Raw genomic sequence first — 16,009 nt, forward strand, 5'->3', positions numbered from 1 at the left:
TTATATTAAATTGATTAACTTTTTCGTCTTATGTATTTTTTTCGTTTTTAATAAATACATCGCTGCAATTGCAGCAGCTATATATCGTCTTCGAACTTCACCTATAATCGCCACTGTACATCTATAATATTTTATATATCTCGATTATAACACTCCATTTTTATACTTATTGCAGTTTATACAGAAGGTTAAACGTGGTGAATAGGATATGGACGACAGCGAACAGCTACTTTGAACGCTACTTTGAACTATGCTGAAGTGGGGATAAAACGCTAGCTATTATTCGCTCCATGAAAAGGATGCAGGTGATAGCGAACAGCTTTTAAACGTTGCTTTGAACAACGATGGAGTGGGGTGAAACGCCAGCTTTTATTCGCTGCGTGAAATCGCACCTTTAATCGATTCGATTCTTTCCCTAACAAATTTAGGGAAAAAGGGTTGTTCGTGTTGATTGCATGTTTCATACTTTTCGCTTTTAAAAAGAAATGGACGCCTAATCAAACGCTTGGAAGAAATAATCGAGTTGATTGTCTCGCTTTTGCTTCTTCCAAACATTCCAATATACTTTTGTCTGGTTTTAAATACGAAAAGTGCGAAGAGTGCAAACAACACAAATAAGCCTGTTTTTGGGGAAAGAATCGAATCGATTCAGAATCGGGCATCTCTAACCTAGACAGAAATAAAAAGTCGGGTCGACGTCGATTCGACTTTTTATTTCTAGCTGGATAGGTTATTTTAGAAGATTTGGTTTGACTGTCTGGGAGTATGTATATGTCCCTAGGATTCTTTTCGAATTACTTATTTTTTGGCGAAGTCGTACCATTTCGATGGTGCAATATTGGCTCTTGCAAACAGGACGCGGTAATGCTTGCCGCGCGGCGGAAGTTCGCGCGACAGCCAATCAATATGCTACTTTCCGTAATAACTTCTAGTTCTTACGGAAAAACAACATATTGATTGGCTATCGCGCGGACTTCCGCCGCGCGGCAAGCATTACCGCGTCCTATGTGCAGGAGCCATATCTCTTTTCAAATCATGGAGTGATATTAAGGTAAAGTGAAAGCTGCCTGAAACTATATATTGAAGGAAGAAAGGTTATTATAAGTTAGAGTGGGCGCGTCTCAGGGATTTTCAGCATTTTCTGCATGTTTTCTGCATATTCTGCACGTTTTTTGCATATTCTGCGCGTTTTCTGCATATTTTGCGCGTTTTCTGAGCATAATGACTTGGTTTACATCGTGCACTTGATACGCGTACTAAATAAATTAACTTTTTATTAGATAATCTTAATATCGACGATATATATAAACAACGGTATATTAAGCTGTATAATACTCACCAACAAAACGTATTGTATTGATAGAATGCGTCGCTATTGATATGCATTGTCGATATTAAGATTATCTAATACAAAGTTACTATTTAGTACGCGTATCAAGTGCACGATGGGTGCTTTCCAGTTACGTACACTGTGTTACACAAAACTAGTTTATTTGGTGCATATTATCTTACAAGATATTTTAGATAATATGTAACCAATAAACTGGTTTTGTGTACTTATGGGTAAGATGTGTTAAGTAATTGGGAAGCACCCGATGTAAACCAAGCCAATAGCGTCAGTACTTAAGGGCAGTAAATAAAGGAAGTAAATAAAAGAACGCACCCATTATTTGTTTTCTCAACTGAAAAGTACAAATCTTTACGTGAATATTTTCTTTCCTTACGGCTGTAGTTATTAAACTACTTAAGACTGTAATCATAATATTGTTGATATATATATATATATATATATATATATATTAATAATAATTAATATATGTTTTTTAATAATATATTTATCGTAGTAGAAATATATGTCTTTCTATAATTCAATACATTTCTGATTAAATTGATATATATGCCTTCTGTGAGAAGAAATCTCGCAAAATTGATAGATATACCGATGAATATAATATTTACCTGCAAATCTCGACTTTTCGTATTTCAGAAAAATATGAAATAAAGGGAACGAGCGAACATAATCATTCGCCTCAATAAAAATCTTATTGTACTTAGATGAATATAATATCCATATTTTTTCTCATGCAAAAGTATGGTTTACTGTGAAAATGTGTTTCATTATGAAACATATTTGTTGCACGGTGAACTATTTATCAACTTACAAAAATAGTCTATTTCTCTTTAAAGTATAGATATTGTCAACTTATTTATTACAAATTATAGTTAGATAAATTTATTAACCATCCCAACTAACAAAATTGGTTTTAAACAATTAATTGTTATTCTATAGACTACAGAAAAACGGTTGATTCACTGTTCAACATGTTACTTTACTGCCAGTAAACTTCGGAACGCAGCCGTAAAGGTTCACATTCCAGTATAGTATATAATTAACTGAATATCATAAGAATAAACGTTTTTTGTCATGTACAAATTAATACGAACGTGTAAACGCTTGATAAATACCGAAGCGAAATGTCTGAATGAAACACAATGGATAAAACCAATCGGTCACGACACCGAAGTGACTGTGTATAACCCGATAACGAAATGCAAAGTACCTCTGATCTTAAAAACCAAAAATATTTTGAAATGGTACATGTGTGGCCCTACAGTATACGACTCGGCTCATATTGGACATGCAACGTAATAAAAATATAATCTAAACAATTTTGAAAAGATAACTTAAAGAGAGAAATGTTTTATAACGAGTTTAGTTATTATCTGACATGTTAATAATTTAAATGATTAATAATAGATAATTGTTTTAACATATAACTAACTTGTTTTTAATATCTTTTTAGCACCTACATAAAATCAGACATTATTCGCCGAATTTTAACGGATTATTTCAACATCGATGTGCTACTGGTAATGGGTATAACCAACATCGATGACAAAATAATCAAACGTTCCATTGAGATGAAACAGGACTTCAAGACTTTGTCAAATCATTTTGAAATGGGATTTTTGGAAGACATGAATAAGTTAAATGTCCGTAAACCCTACATGTACTGCAGAGTTACAGATTATGTGCCACAAATTATCAACTTTGTTGAGAAGCTTATAGCTGATGGCTATGGTTACATTACAAAAGATGGTACAGTATATATAAACAGAGAAATATCTTAATCCTTTGTAACTAAAAAAGAAATGTCTGATGTTTTTATTGAAATAATTTTTATCTGCAAGTATATCTACAAAAATTTAAAAAAATATATATAGGGTCTGTCTATTTTGATACAAGCAAGTACAATAGATATGGTAAACTATCGACTCCCTTGCCTGATACTGCTCATCCAGATAAGAAGTCTGCATTGGACTTTGCTTTGTGGAAAGCAGCCAAAGAGAATGAACCATCCTGGCAATGCCCATGGGGTTATGGTAGACCAGGATGGCATATAGAGTGCAGTGTAATTGCGAGGTAATCTCAACAATTTAAATCTTTTTGTATATGTGTATACATATACACATACTATGGTTTCTTCTTATGTGATGATATTGATCCTCTTTATTCAGAACTTTCCTCTATCAATAAAATATCTTTCTACATGTACCTATGAATTAATCAGGAGACTTATGAGTTACATTTACAGGCACTTCTATCAATAAAAGAGTTTAGAATAAGAGCTATTGTGTTTTTGTTTATATTTCTGTAACAAAGTCTTTTAGCATTATATTAGTGTAATAAAAATTTTTTTAATATAAAATACAAAGAATATCCTAAAAAAATTTGATATTTAAGCTCAATAGCAGATATAAATTCCTTCATGTGAAAAAAACACTACATAGAAATTTGCATTTTTATTAGTGCAGTCCTTGGAAATTCTATAGACATGCACAGTGGTGGAATAGATCTGGCTTTTCCACATCATGAGAATGAAGAAGCGCAATCCTGCTGTTACCATGGTATTGATCAATGGGTGAATTATTGGCTCCACTGTGGTCACTTGCATCTGAAAGGTGATGTGAAGATGTCGAAGAGTCTGAGAAACACTGTAAACATACGTGATTATCTCGAAAAGTATTCAGCAAATCATCTCAGAATGCTCTGCTTACTTTCTCATTATCGAAATGGTATGTGCATAAGTCTCAGTACTGGTTTTAAACTACTCAATTGGTGTGTAATCGATCGAATTCTACTGCAGGACTTGAATTTACGGACGAAATTATGCAGAATGCGGTGTCCGTGACAAAAAAGATTGAGAATTTTGTAAGTGACTGCAATACTTACGTTGTGGGTAAATTGCAAACCGGCAAGATCGATGAAAATCTCTTGCTTACTGTAAGTTAGAATATGAACTCCTATTCATACTATTGTATTTCTATACACATATGTTCAGAAAATACGATTTTAAAAACTTAAACATTTGTTCACCTTCTTAATTTGCGGATGAATAGTCTGTGACGAAAATTTGATCGTTTTTAGACGTTACAAAATACGAAAAATCAAATTACGACAGCCTTGGCAGATGATTTTGACACCGCGCGGGCGATGCACGCAATATTAGATCTTGTGAGAATAGGAAACAAAATGCTCGGTCAGAATGACGTAAGCTGATCGCATAAGAAATTATTTACAGTTAATATTATTGAACAGTACTCTTATGTCACATATGTTCAGTTTCGTTCTCGACTTTTAGGTATCGTCGAGCAATAACGTTAACGATAGCCATGCAAGTGCCGTTGCTGTAGTTTCGAATTACGTTTCAAGTACTCTTTCGAAACTTGGATTGTCGCAATATACAATATCAACAAAAGATCGACGAATTGAAGACATCATAGAATACTTTCTGAAATTCAGGACAGCTGTCAGGAACATGGCACTCGAGAATCCGAAGAATAACGTTTTGATGAAAAAATGTGACAATGCACGGGAAGAACTATTCACTTGCGGGGTTCTAGTGAAGGTGAAAACTTTGAACCTACGTGTGATGTACTTAAAAATATTAATGATTTCATTTCAATTATCATTACTCTGTTACAGGATCACAAAAACAGTTCCACTTGGAGGTGGAAGTAGCATGTAGGAACAAATTCTCCAATTGTACATTAAAAAACGTATTAAAATAAAATAAAAATGTATTAAGGTAATTTTTACAGTTCATAGAGATTTAGTATAAATTAACAGTCACAAATTGTCAATTAATCAATAGAATCTGTAGTTCTTAGTTTCTTCACGTTCTCGTTACTATTATCAACTTTTCTCTTTTGACTACTTTTCTTCTCTGACATTGTCTTCTTCAAGCCCTTCATCTTCCTTGTTTGAATGCTATTGATGTTTTGCGTGCCGACATGTACACGGCCGTACGTAGTGCCGAGTGTATCTTCGGAAATATTCTTCTTTTTCTTGACCTATAATCATGATTGTAGTATTAAATTAAGTGTTTACACCTTCTACACCAATAACATAGACCTGTAGGAATACTACCTTGAGTGCTTTGGGTTTCTTGCAGGCTTGCTTGAACAAATCTTCAGACGCAAACTTGTTACGCCTGCACAGCAAGTCTGCACGCGGTCCTATTTCCTCCAGTTCTATTCGAGGTATCTTTGTGTCGGATTTCTTCAAAAGTATTCTAGAATTGATATACACACATGGTAATTGCAGTTTAATTGAGCAAACTCAAACATACGTTTGATATATTTTGAGTTAAATTCTTATAATGAAACATTAACAATTTTAAGTGAAAAATCTCCAGGGTTGGGTAATAACTAGTTAATTAGTTAAAAGTTAAGTTAAAAAGTTAATAATTTTTAACTTGGTTAATTTTAAGTGATTTAACTTTTAACTGAAACTAGTTACTCTTTGAAAGTCTATTAACCTTAACTTATTAATTTTTTTTTTATATAAAAGAATCATTTATCAATAAATCTAAAATTGCAAACTGTTAGCAATATAGAATAAAAAAAAAAAAAAAAAAAAAAAAAAAAAAAAAAAAAAAAAAAAAAAAAAAAAAAAAAAATAGAATTTGTTTTGTCACTGAGCAACAGTATACCTTTCTTTTGTGGAATCTGAATAAAAAAATAATTAGTACTCCTTTTTGTAAAACTAACTTTCCATTATTTTGCATAAATTTAATGTACTGTTAATAAATTAATTATGCAAAAAATATATGTTTTACACAATTAACTTTTAATTTTAATTAATTTTAATTTAAAAAAATCTAGTTTTTGTTTATACAACTTTTAATTTAACAAAATTAATTTCACAAATCATTTATGTTAAACTTAATTAAAAAGAAAAATTACCCAACTTTGGACATTTTATGGAATGAATTCGTAATTTGACCATTATCTTACCTATAACTACGTAGAAGTATCTTATTCTCAACAGCTGTAAAACTTAAAACATGTTCAAGACCTTGTAGTCTGATTTTTTCAACTGCTTCTCGTTGAAACATATCAATGAGTAAGTTCTTAATTCTGCCATACTCATAGTTGTTTTCAAAGAGTTCACCATTGAAGATCAATAGTGGTTTTATTCCAGAAGAAATTTTTGCAATCTTAAAGTCCTTCAATCCTTTATAATTTTCTACTCCAAACTCTATCATATCTAGTAACGTATGTTCGTACAATCGACCCATCACAAGATTATGTGGACGTTTTTTGTTGTGCAATGCCATTATGAAAAGAGGTGCATTGTACTTTGATGCAAATTTCTCAAGAGGTACGATATCTTCGAATGGCAGTATGTCATTTTTCTTTTGCATCATCTGTACATTGGGTTTCTTCAAATCATACTGGAAAATATTATATATTTTAATCATTTAATTAATTTTTATTTTCATTATTAATTCATTTAACGTTTGATCACACAACTGTTTGGGAAATCTACTAAATGCTGAAACAATATATCAGTAAGTCACATGTGCTTACCAGATCTTTCATTATATCAACGGCAACCTGTGAGGTATGTTTACCTTTGAGACACAAAGCCTCCTTAGCATCTTCCACTAATTTAGGTTCTCTTTTTAATATAGCCTTTTTGCCCTTATGCGTGGTTGGCTTCCTGTAACAAGAAATCGCATGATAAGGTGTAATACACAAAACAGCTAACCTAATGTGATATAAATACCTACAAAATAAGTGAGTATGTAGTTTAAATTACTTACACGATTCTACTTATGACCGGCATAATATAGCGATAGATATGATAGTTAAGATTACAAATATCTAATATTTTCTGAAAATTTAGAGTTAGTAGCAAAAAGAAATTTGAGCGAGTATCCCGGTTTTACTTGATATCGCTTTGCTCTCTCTTTCTCTATGGCTGCGTTCCGAAATTCACTGCCAGTACTGAAAATCTATAGTATACGTAACATAAACTATAAGTTTTCAGTACTGGCAGTGAATTTTGGAACGCAGCCTATGGTTCCACAGGTCTGTACTTAGTGGCCCTTTTACCACACATGAAGGAAAACTATTAGGAGATACCGCTTTGCGCAACTATTTGATGCGCCAACTACGTCTATTTTTATTGAGAATCTGCAAGAGGTAAGCGGACAAAATCCATAAAGAAGAGGAGATAGCGTTGGCAACGTTCAAAAATTCCTAGGATCTATAAATTCATTTTTCAAGGTTAATATCATTGTCGGACGGGAGAGTGTACAGAGGTGTAAAGTTGTGACAGGTTATCAGTGGGTGCTTTCCAATTGCTTAACACATCTTGACATATACGTACACAAAATCAGTTTATTGGTCACAATAAATTGATAACTGGTATTATCTAAAATATCTTGTAAGATAATATACAACTAATAAATTGGTTTTGTGTAACACACAAAACGTAACTGGAAAGCACCCAATCTGTTTTTTTCAGCTGCCCGTTGAACTGGTGCAATAAGTTAAAATGAGACAAGTATATGTTTTCTCTTACTCTAACTTGTTGCATCAATTCAGCAGTGCAGCTGAAAAGAACAGACTACCAATATCACGATATCAAAACTAGAGATGCCTGATTCTTAATCGATTCGATTCTTTCCCTAATTCGATTCTTTCCCACAAATTTAGGGAAAAAGGGTTATTCGTGCTGCTTGAATGTTTCATATTTTTCGCTTTTAAAAAGAGATGGACGCCTAATTAGATGCTTGGAAGAAACAATCGAGTTGGTCGTCTCGTTTTTGCTTCTTCGAAACATTCCAATATACTTCTGTCTAGTTTTAAATACGAAAAGTGCGAAGAGTGCAAACAACACGAATAAGCCTATTTTTGGGGAAAGAATCGAATCGATTCAGAATTGGGCATCTCTAGTCAAAACTAAACATCACGGGAGTGATGGCTCCTGCACACTGGACGCGGTAATGCTTGCTGCGCGGCGGAAGTTCGCACGACAGCCAATCAATATGTTGTTTTTCCGTAAGAGCTAGAAGGTTATTACGGAAAGCAGCATATTGATTGGCTGTCGCGCGAACTTTGCCGCGCGGCAAGCATTACCGCGTCCTGTGTGCAGGAGTCATAACACATTTTGACACACACGTACACAAAACCAGTTTATTGGCCACATATTATCTAAAATATCTTGTAAGATAATATGCAACCAATAAACTAGTTTTGTGTAACACAGTGTACGCAACTGGAAAGCATCCTATGTAATCAACATCACGCGTGCCCCCAAGGGATAAGGGCTATCGCACACAAATTGACATAACTGCATATGCATAGCATAAGATCGTATGGACCAATGAGCATCGAATATTAAGCATCGAACACCAATATGGTGACTTAATGCTCATGCTCATTGGTACATACAGTCTTATGCTATGCATATGCAGTTATGTCAATTTGTGTGCGATAGCCCTAAATGTCAAAAAATCATGAAGTCAGATTTCGATGGTAAAACAGGAAGGAAGAGAGAGAGATGGAATATGACATACGCCGCGCTATTTTATCATGTTTGATAAAGTGCAGAACTACTTGCAGTATAAATAAAATATGTATGTATAAACTTAACACACAATAGTGAAATAAAGACAACAATAAGTGTATAAATAAATAAATATATTTATTATTGCGTATACATAGCATATAAAATATATTATTAAATATACATAAATATTGTATAATTAATAGATTCAATAATACATATATATGTATTATTGAATCTATTAATTATACAATATTTATGTATATTTAATAATATATTTTATATGCTATGTATACGCAATAATAAATATATTTATTATTGCGTATACATAGCATATAAAATATATTATTAAATATACATAAATATTGTATAATTAATAGATTCAATAATACATATATATGTATTATTGAATCTATTAATTATACAATATTTATGTATATTTAATAATATATTTTATATGCTATGTATACGCAATAATAAATATATTTATTATTGCGTATACATAGCATATAAAATATATTATTAAATATACATAAATATTGTATAATTAATAGATTCAATAATACATATATATGTATTATTGAATCTATTAATTATACAATATTTATGTATATTTAATAATATATTTTATATGCTATGTATACGCAATAATAAATATATTTATTATTGCGTATACATAGCATATAAAATATATTATTAAATATACATAAATATTGTATAATTAATAGATTCAATAATACATATATATGTATTATTGAATTTAATTTAATTATTTAATTTAATTATTGAATTTAATTATGCAATATTTGTGTAATTATAATTATATAATATTATTACCCGCTAAAAATTACGACTTTTGTTAACTTGTGTCTAAAAAAATCTGTTTGTTTAGTCATTGTAATGCATTTACTTTCATACAATAATTTTACTTGAAAATAAAATGTTATTATTAATTTAATTAATATATATTTGTGGTTCTCTAATATGTCCAGTTCTTTGACATGTATGTAAAAATTAACGAATATCAAGCATTGAATTGGTAAAAGTATAGGTTTGCTACTATACGTGAGTTTACAATATGTCATCGAAATACTGGGATTCGCCACTTATTCCTTGGAGGCGCTCTTCATGTTGATTATAGCGTGAGAATGCCAACTGGCAGTCCATACTTAATAGTCAAAGGATAAAGCAGTGTGGAACAGTAGCAGTGCATCGTAGAGATAGTATAAACGATCAGTATTGTATTGTAAAGAATCGAGGAATTCTGTATATTTTGCAAATATGCGGCGTCGATCATATGCTATCAGAGGAAGATCGAGCTCTACTTCTCAACATAGGGAGGGTAAAATTTATTTCTTATTACGGAAATCTACCGCATTCTTATTGACACACAAGTTCTCCTAGGAGAATTTGTTTTGGCTATTCGCACTTGTTTATCAATTTCTAACGAATCTCACAAATGCAAATAAAATAACTTATTTGATATAGATAGTTTCAACTAAATTTTTTATACGTCATGTATAGATGTCATTTTATTAATTATACGATTTACTTTCACAGAGAATTGTTATAATTTTGCATTTATTTTAAAGCTTAATTTTCCAAGATCTTAATTTTTGAATATATAGATGTACCTTGAGTTGCTGCTTCAACTTTATAAAAAGTTGTAATTTCTTTTTCTTATATCAAAATATGTAGTTGTGAGAATTTAAGACAATTCTAAAATATATATTTTATAGAAGAGATGCAGTCATCTCCCTCTGAACAAAGAAGAACTTGTATACATGGCAAAAAACAAGGACATCCTCCTGGATTGAGAGGAAAAGAAATAGGGCTATATTATAGAGACAGAAATAGAGCAAAAGCAAAACATGCAAGAGCAAATAGTCCAGTTCTCAAGTTATCTTCTTACTTGAGTCAAAGAATTAAAACCACTCTAGAACTTACAAACTTTCCTTCAGAGCTCAATGGAAAGTCTGAGTGTGAAAACAAGTATTATCACATCTCTGATTCTCAGTTCAAGAAAAAATTTTTAGAAATTATAAATGGTAATATTCAGTGCAATCTTGCCACAGCTATGAATATACCATCCAAACTACAAAAAAATAGCATCTTAGATAAAGCACTGCAAACAGAGTTTGAGAATAAACAAAATCAGAGTGACTATAAAAATATGCTGAAATTTCGGTCAAAGTTACCAGCCTACCAGAAAAAGTCGGAAATATTACAATTGATTAAAGATAATCAAGTTGTTGTTATTAGTGGAGAAACTGGTAAGTTGTAGGTGTTTGTCAATAGTAGAGGATAAAGACGAGGGTTTGTGAAATTGTTCTACACTATGTTGTCGCATTATGATTTTACCAGAACTACTGCAATTAATGACTCATTTTTGTTAGAAAATAGTCAAAATAACAAGTTAAAAAAATTAACAATAAGTAAAAAATAAACAAGAGAAATTTATTTTTCTTAGTTTTATTCAACTTTAATTAAAAGTAATATAAAATACACCATTATAAATTTGGATAATTTTTATAAGAAATTACAAACTCATCCTTTTTAGACTGTTTTAATAGTTCTAATGTTAATGAATTTGTTTTGACAATGAATTTGTTTTGTTAATGAATTTGTTTTGACAATGGTTTAAATTTCTTGGTACGTTTGATAGTACATTGACAATATTCTGTAAAAAAATTTAGGATGTGGCAAAACGACGCAAATTGCCCAGTTTATATTGGACGATCAGTTGGAAGCTGGAGAAGGTAGCATTACTCGAATTGCTTGCACACAGCCTAGAAGAATTTCTGCTATTTCTGTCGCTGAACGTGTAGCCGCGGAAAGAGCAGAGAAACTTGGAAAATCTGTCGGCTATCAGATACGACTTGAAAAGTATATTATCAATGAGAAATCTCTGCACTACATATTATTTTACAAGAAATTGACATAATTTCTAAGTTATTGCCTTCCTTTACGCGCAGAGCCGTACCGCGAGAGCAAGGCAGCATATTATTTTGCACGACCGGTATATTATTGCAACTTATGAAAACCGACCCAGCGTTGAAGAATTTTTCTCACGTGATATTGGACGAGATTCACGAGCGTTCTACAGAAAGTGACTTCATCATCACGTTATTGAAACAAGTTATCCCGAGAGTAAGTATCACAGTGTCTTTACGTTATTATTGTGCAACATAAAATTTTGGACAGAGGTCTGAGAACTTTACTTTACAGAGAACAGACTTGAAAATTCTCTTGATGAGCGCGACACTGAATTCTGAAAGATTTTCGGATTATTATGAAAAATGTCCGATGATACATATACCGGGATTCACTTATCCAGTAGAGGAATTTTATTTAGAAGATGTTTTATTGTTCACTAGGTAGATATTGGATAGTACCATTGAAATTAACATGTTTAACTGATAATTATTAGTACAATAAATTTTCTAATATATTTCGAGACATCTAATATTTTCTTTCTATTTGTAGATTCAAATTCCCTGAGCCAAAACCAGAACCAGTTTATAGAAAATATATGAAAAAATCACTAGGTAAAAAACATGAATTTACGGATATGATAGTACCTTACATTAGGCAACTTACAATTGAGGTAAGTCAAATTCTGTTGAAAACATAGATATTATTATGTGATTCATATAAGAGAATACATACTCACGTACGAATACATGTGTGTGTGTGTGTGTGTGTGTGTGTGTGTGCGCGCGCGTACACACACACACATATATAAAGGGGAATTATATAGAGATTGTATTAATAATGGTGATATTGATTTTTTTGAGTTAATATATTTTATATAATTACACAGAAAAAATACCCACCATATGTTGTTAAACAATTACAAAATTCGAATAGTGAAGATATGTCATTAGAGCTTACAGAAGAATTAGTTAGATACATATGTGAGACAAAAGGTCCAGGAGCTATTCTTATTTTTTTACCTGGTATGATGGATATATTGAAGTTATATAAAATGATGATAAAATCACGTTATCCAGACTGTAAGTATTTATATCGTTATTTATATCGTTAATGTGGCAAATTTTACATACGGTATAACGGTAATAGATAAATTTTCTATTTTCGACAGACAAGTATGTCATCTACCCTCTTCATTCGCGCATGCCAACGGTTGACCAGAAACTTATATTTCAAGAACCGCCTAACGGCGTTCGTAAAATAATTATTGCTACTTCGATCGCCGAGACGTCGATAACTATAGAGGACGTAGTGTACGTGATAGATTGCGGGAAAACGAAACTCGGAAGATTCGACGTAGAGAAAAATATTCAGACTTTAGAACCTGAATGGGTATCTTTGGCTAATGCTAAGCAAAGACGCGGCAGAGCGGGCAGGTACGATATTACACGTCACATTGTCCGTTTGAAATCAATCAAAGAGAATAGTGCATTTTCTTGAATTTGATAATATTGAGGACAATATTTGCGCGCTTTGCAGGGTTAAGAGCGGAGAGTGTTATCATATGTATACGAGAGCACGGGAAATGACGTTCGATCATTATCCATTACCAGAAATGTTGAGAACGCGTTTGGAAGAGGTAATCTTGCAAATAAAAATGCTGCAGTTAGGGAGAGCCAAAGAGTTCCTAAGTAGCGTTATGGATCCGCCAAATCTAAAAGCCATTGACCTGTCTCTCGATTTGCTCAGGACGCTCAATGCCCTCGACGAAGACGAGAACTTGACACCTTTGGGCTATCATTTAGCACATCTACCGCTTGATCCTAGAACAGGTAATTCTGTTCATCTGTACCATTCCCGTCATGTTAACGATTCAACTAATTGCTGTTGCATCTCATTCAGGAAAAATGATTCTCTGGGCGGCGTTGTTCTCCTGCGTCGAGCCAATATTCGCCATCGCGGCTAGTCTCACGTTTAAAGATGCTTTCTACTGTCCACTTGGAAAGGAGGAAGAAGCCAATGAGAAGAAACTTGAGCTTAGTATGGGCCAATGTAGCGACCATATGGCACTCGCCGAAGCTCTAAGGCGATTTGAGTTGGCGTACCAACAAGGATTCGCCAGCCAGTTTTGCCGCCAGTATTTTCTCTCTTACAACACGCTGAGACTTCTCTCTGAGATGAAACATGATTTCGCGAGATACTTGCATGAGATGAAGTTTCTGGACAGCGAAAATCCGAACGATACGAATGCTAACAGAAATTCAAATAACATGGCTTTGATAAAGGCTATCGTCTGCGCTGGATTGTACCCTAATATCGCCGTCGTGAGGTACAGCTCTCAGCTATTTACAATAATTTGTAATTCACGTTATGTCATATTGATCATAAACGTGTTTGTTGAGACTGTTTTTCGATTCTAAAGATATTAGCTCTTTGATAAGTTATTGGTCGATATATCTCTATCGAATGGACTGAATTCTATTTTTTTTTATTAGGCGAGTTACGCAAAATGGAGTAGTTGGTTGGACGCCAGAGGATGGCAGGGTATATACACATCCGTCGAGCGTGAATAATAAGAATCGCCACTTTCTCAGCCGATACTTGACGTATTTCACGAAGCAACGCTCCACCGCTATATTCTTGCACGACACTACGTGTGTGAGCCTACCAATTTTATTGTTTGCTAGGCCGAATATATTGATAAGTACGTTTTGTCCATATAACTAGAAGCTATCATACTGTGCACTTTCAGCGATATCATTTGTATTTCAGAGCGAGAACATGGAAAATGCAGGATAAGTTTCTTTTCCGATAATATTGCTTTCGAATCGGACACGGCGGAGGTGATAAAGGTACGAAGACCGATACACTTATGTCGATGTACTTTTTTAAAGAAGCAAATTTTTTCTACGTAATATCTTAGAAAAATCTAATGTATGTGTGTGTGTGTGTATGTGTGAGAGAGAGACGGTAATGTATATAATATCTGACATGTAGGAACTTCACGGGACTCTGAATACTTTATTGGAATATAAAATCTCGCATCCGGCAACGGTATCTTGGTCGTCGTCCGAAGGACAATTGCTCAAGTGAGTGCACGTACTTTTTATACGATTACTTCGTACAAATGTGTTTTCATGAGCACGCGACAAATTTACACGTATTTGTCGTTACAGAGCGATCATTGAACTGGTGTCCCAAAAAGATGAAGAGATAGGCTTTGGCGAGGATATGTCTAAGGAGGACGTCAATGATTAAAAGAATCCATGGACGATAACTTTTAATATTGATAGAATTATTAATTTATTTTTTATGTTTTATAAATTTGTCAATTGTTCGTTATGTTTTATTGTACTGTATTAATTATCGCATTGGTAAGTTGCGCGATTCCTGTGTGTTTTTCATTCCTCCGTAGATATAATAATGAACGAATCGTTATATTTATACGTTATATGCATACACGTAACGTTCACATCATCTTAGCAACCTCTTTCCATCAGTCTCAAATCGTCACGGAATACCGCTTATTATTATCGAGAGTAAGCGTTTAATATATAACGATAAAAAGGAACTTCGGTATGAGTGTCAGCCACAAGTACACACCATGTTGCACGCGATAAAGACATTTTTTGACGTTAAAATGCTTGACTTCTGTGCGTATACATGTGCCGCGATCCACTGTAGGACACATTTGCATTTAAACTATTAAAAAGCAAAAAAAGAGTACAAATAAAAAAAATAATTCATTTTGTGTAGACTCACGATTTATGTAAAAGTTGCGTGTGTATTGTCGCGATTACATCGAATAATCGCACTTAACGGGTCACGATAAGCCATTGTGTGGTTATTGTTTATCCCAAATTGTCTCAAGTGTCAACTGTATACGTGTATAAAGTAATCTAACTATTTGAATAGCAGCTGCTGCTGCGACTTTTCATTGTTTGTCTACTTGGATGTGTAAAACGACTTAGAGTTAGACTAGATCAACGAGAATCATTTAGCAGAGGAGAAGCTGACAACAGTGTAAAACGACGTACGCGCGATTCTCAGCGCTCCGTGGTGCAACGGGACGTGAACTTTTGACCCTCCCATACTTCACGCGATCGTCAATAAAATACTATATCCAGTCTCTCTCTCTCTTTCTTCCTCCCTTCATCTGTCTCCCCCCTCTCTCTCTCTCTTTCTCTCTCTCTCTCTCTCTCTCTCTCTCTC

General features: G+C 33.2%; 3 protein-coding genes across 4 annotated transcripts; 2 read left to right on the forward strand and 1 right to left on the reverse strand.

The window, feature by feature from the left end:
• The first annotated feature begins 2,140 nt into the window (after positions 1–2,140).
• On the forward strand, positions 2,141–5,094 carry LOC116842005 (probable cysteine--tRNA ligase, mitochondrial). 2 transcript variants are annotated; one of them, XM_032810614.1, is made up of 8 exons: positions 2,141–2,646; positions 2,805–3,100; positions 3,226–3,424; positions 3,812–4,077; positions 4,149–4,285; positions 4,430–4,552; positions 4,644–4,910; positions 4,988–5,094. In XM_032810614.1, the coding sequence occupies exons 1-8, from the start codon at positions 2,426–2,428 to the stop codon at positions 5,021–5,023; spliced, it is 1,545 nt and encodes a 514-aa protein (XP_032666505.1). In that variant the 5' UTR covers positions 2,141–2,425; the 3' UTR covers positions 5,024–5,094. The 2 variants fall into 2 exon arrangements, with proteins under 2 accessions (XP_032666505.1, XP_032666506.1); XM_032810615.1 differs by having other exon boundaries at positions 2,625–2,711.
• On the reverse strand, positions 5,065–7,387 carry LOC116842006 (ribosome production factor 2 homolog). Its single transcript, XM_032810616.1, has 5 exons — positions 7,113–7,387; positions 6,877–7,009; positions 6,301–6,740; positions 5,432–5,576; positions 5,065–5,355 (listed from the first exon to the last, which is right to left on the reverse strand). Exons 1-5 carry the CDS (start codon positions 7,133–7,135, stop codon positions 5,146–5,148), a joined length of 951 nt encoding a protein of 316 aa, XP_032666507.1. The 5' UTR covers positions 7,136–7,387; the 3' UTR covers positions 5,065–5,145.
• Positions 7,388–10,002: 2,615 nt separating this feature from the next.
• LOC116842004 (ATP-dependent DNA/RNA helicase DHX36) lies at positions 10,003–15,926 on the forward strand. The gene is made up of 14 exons (XM_032810612.1): positions 10,003–10,205; positions 10,603–11,136; positions 11,560–11,749; positions 11,839–12,013; positions 12,092–12,240; positions 12,350–12,470; positions 12,687–12,879; positions 12,969–13,233; positions 13,337–13,629; positions 13,700–14,126; positions 14,293–14,501; positions 14,570–14,649; positions 14,795–14,886; positions 14,974–15,926. Exons 1-14 carry the CDS (start codon positions 10,145–10,147, stop codon positions 15,053–15,055), a joined length of 2,871 nt encoding a protein of 956 aa, XP_032666503.1. The 5' UTR covers positions 10,003–10,144; the 3' UTR covers positions 15,056–15,926.
• The last annotated feature ends 83 nt before the right edge of the window (positions 15,927–16,009 follow it).

Source organism: Odontomachus brunneus, unplaced genomic scaffold (genome assembly GCF_010583005.1).
Source record: "Odontomachus brunneus isolate Ranch 3 - 2012 unplaced genomic scaffold, Obru_v1 Obru_scaffold_020, whole genome shotgun sequence".
In the NCBI taxonomy this organism is placed as follows: domain Eukaryota; kingdom Metazoa; phylum Arthropoda; class Insecta; order Hymenoptera; family Formicidae; genus Odontomachus; species Odontomachus brunneus.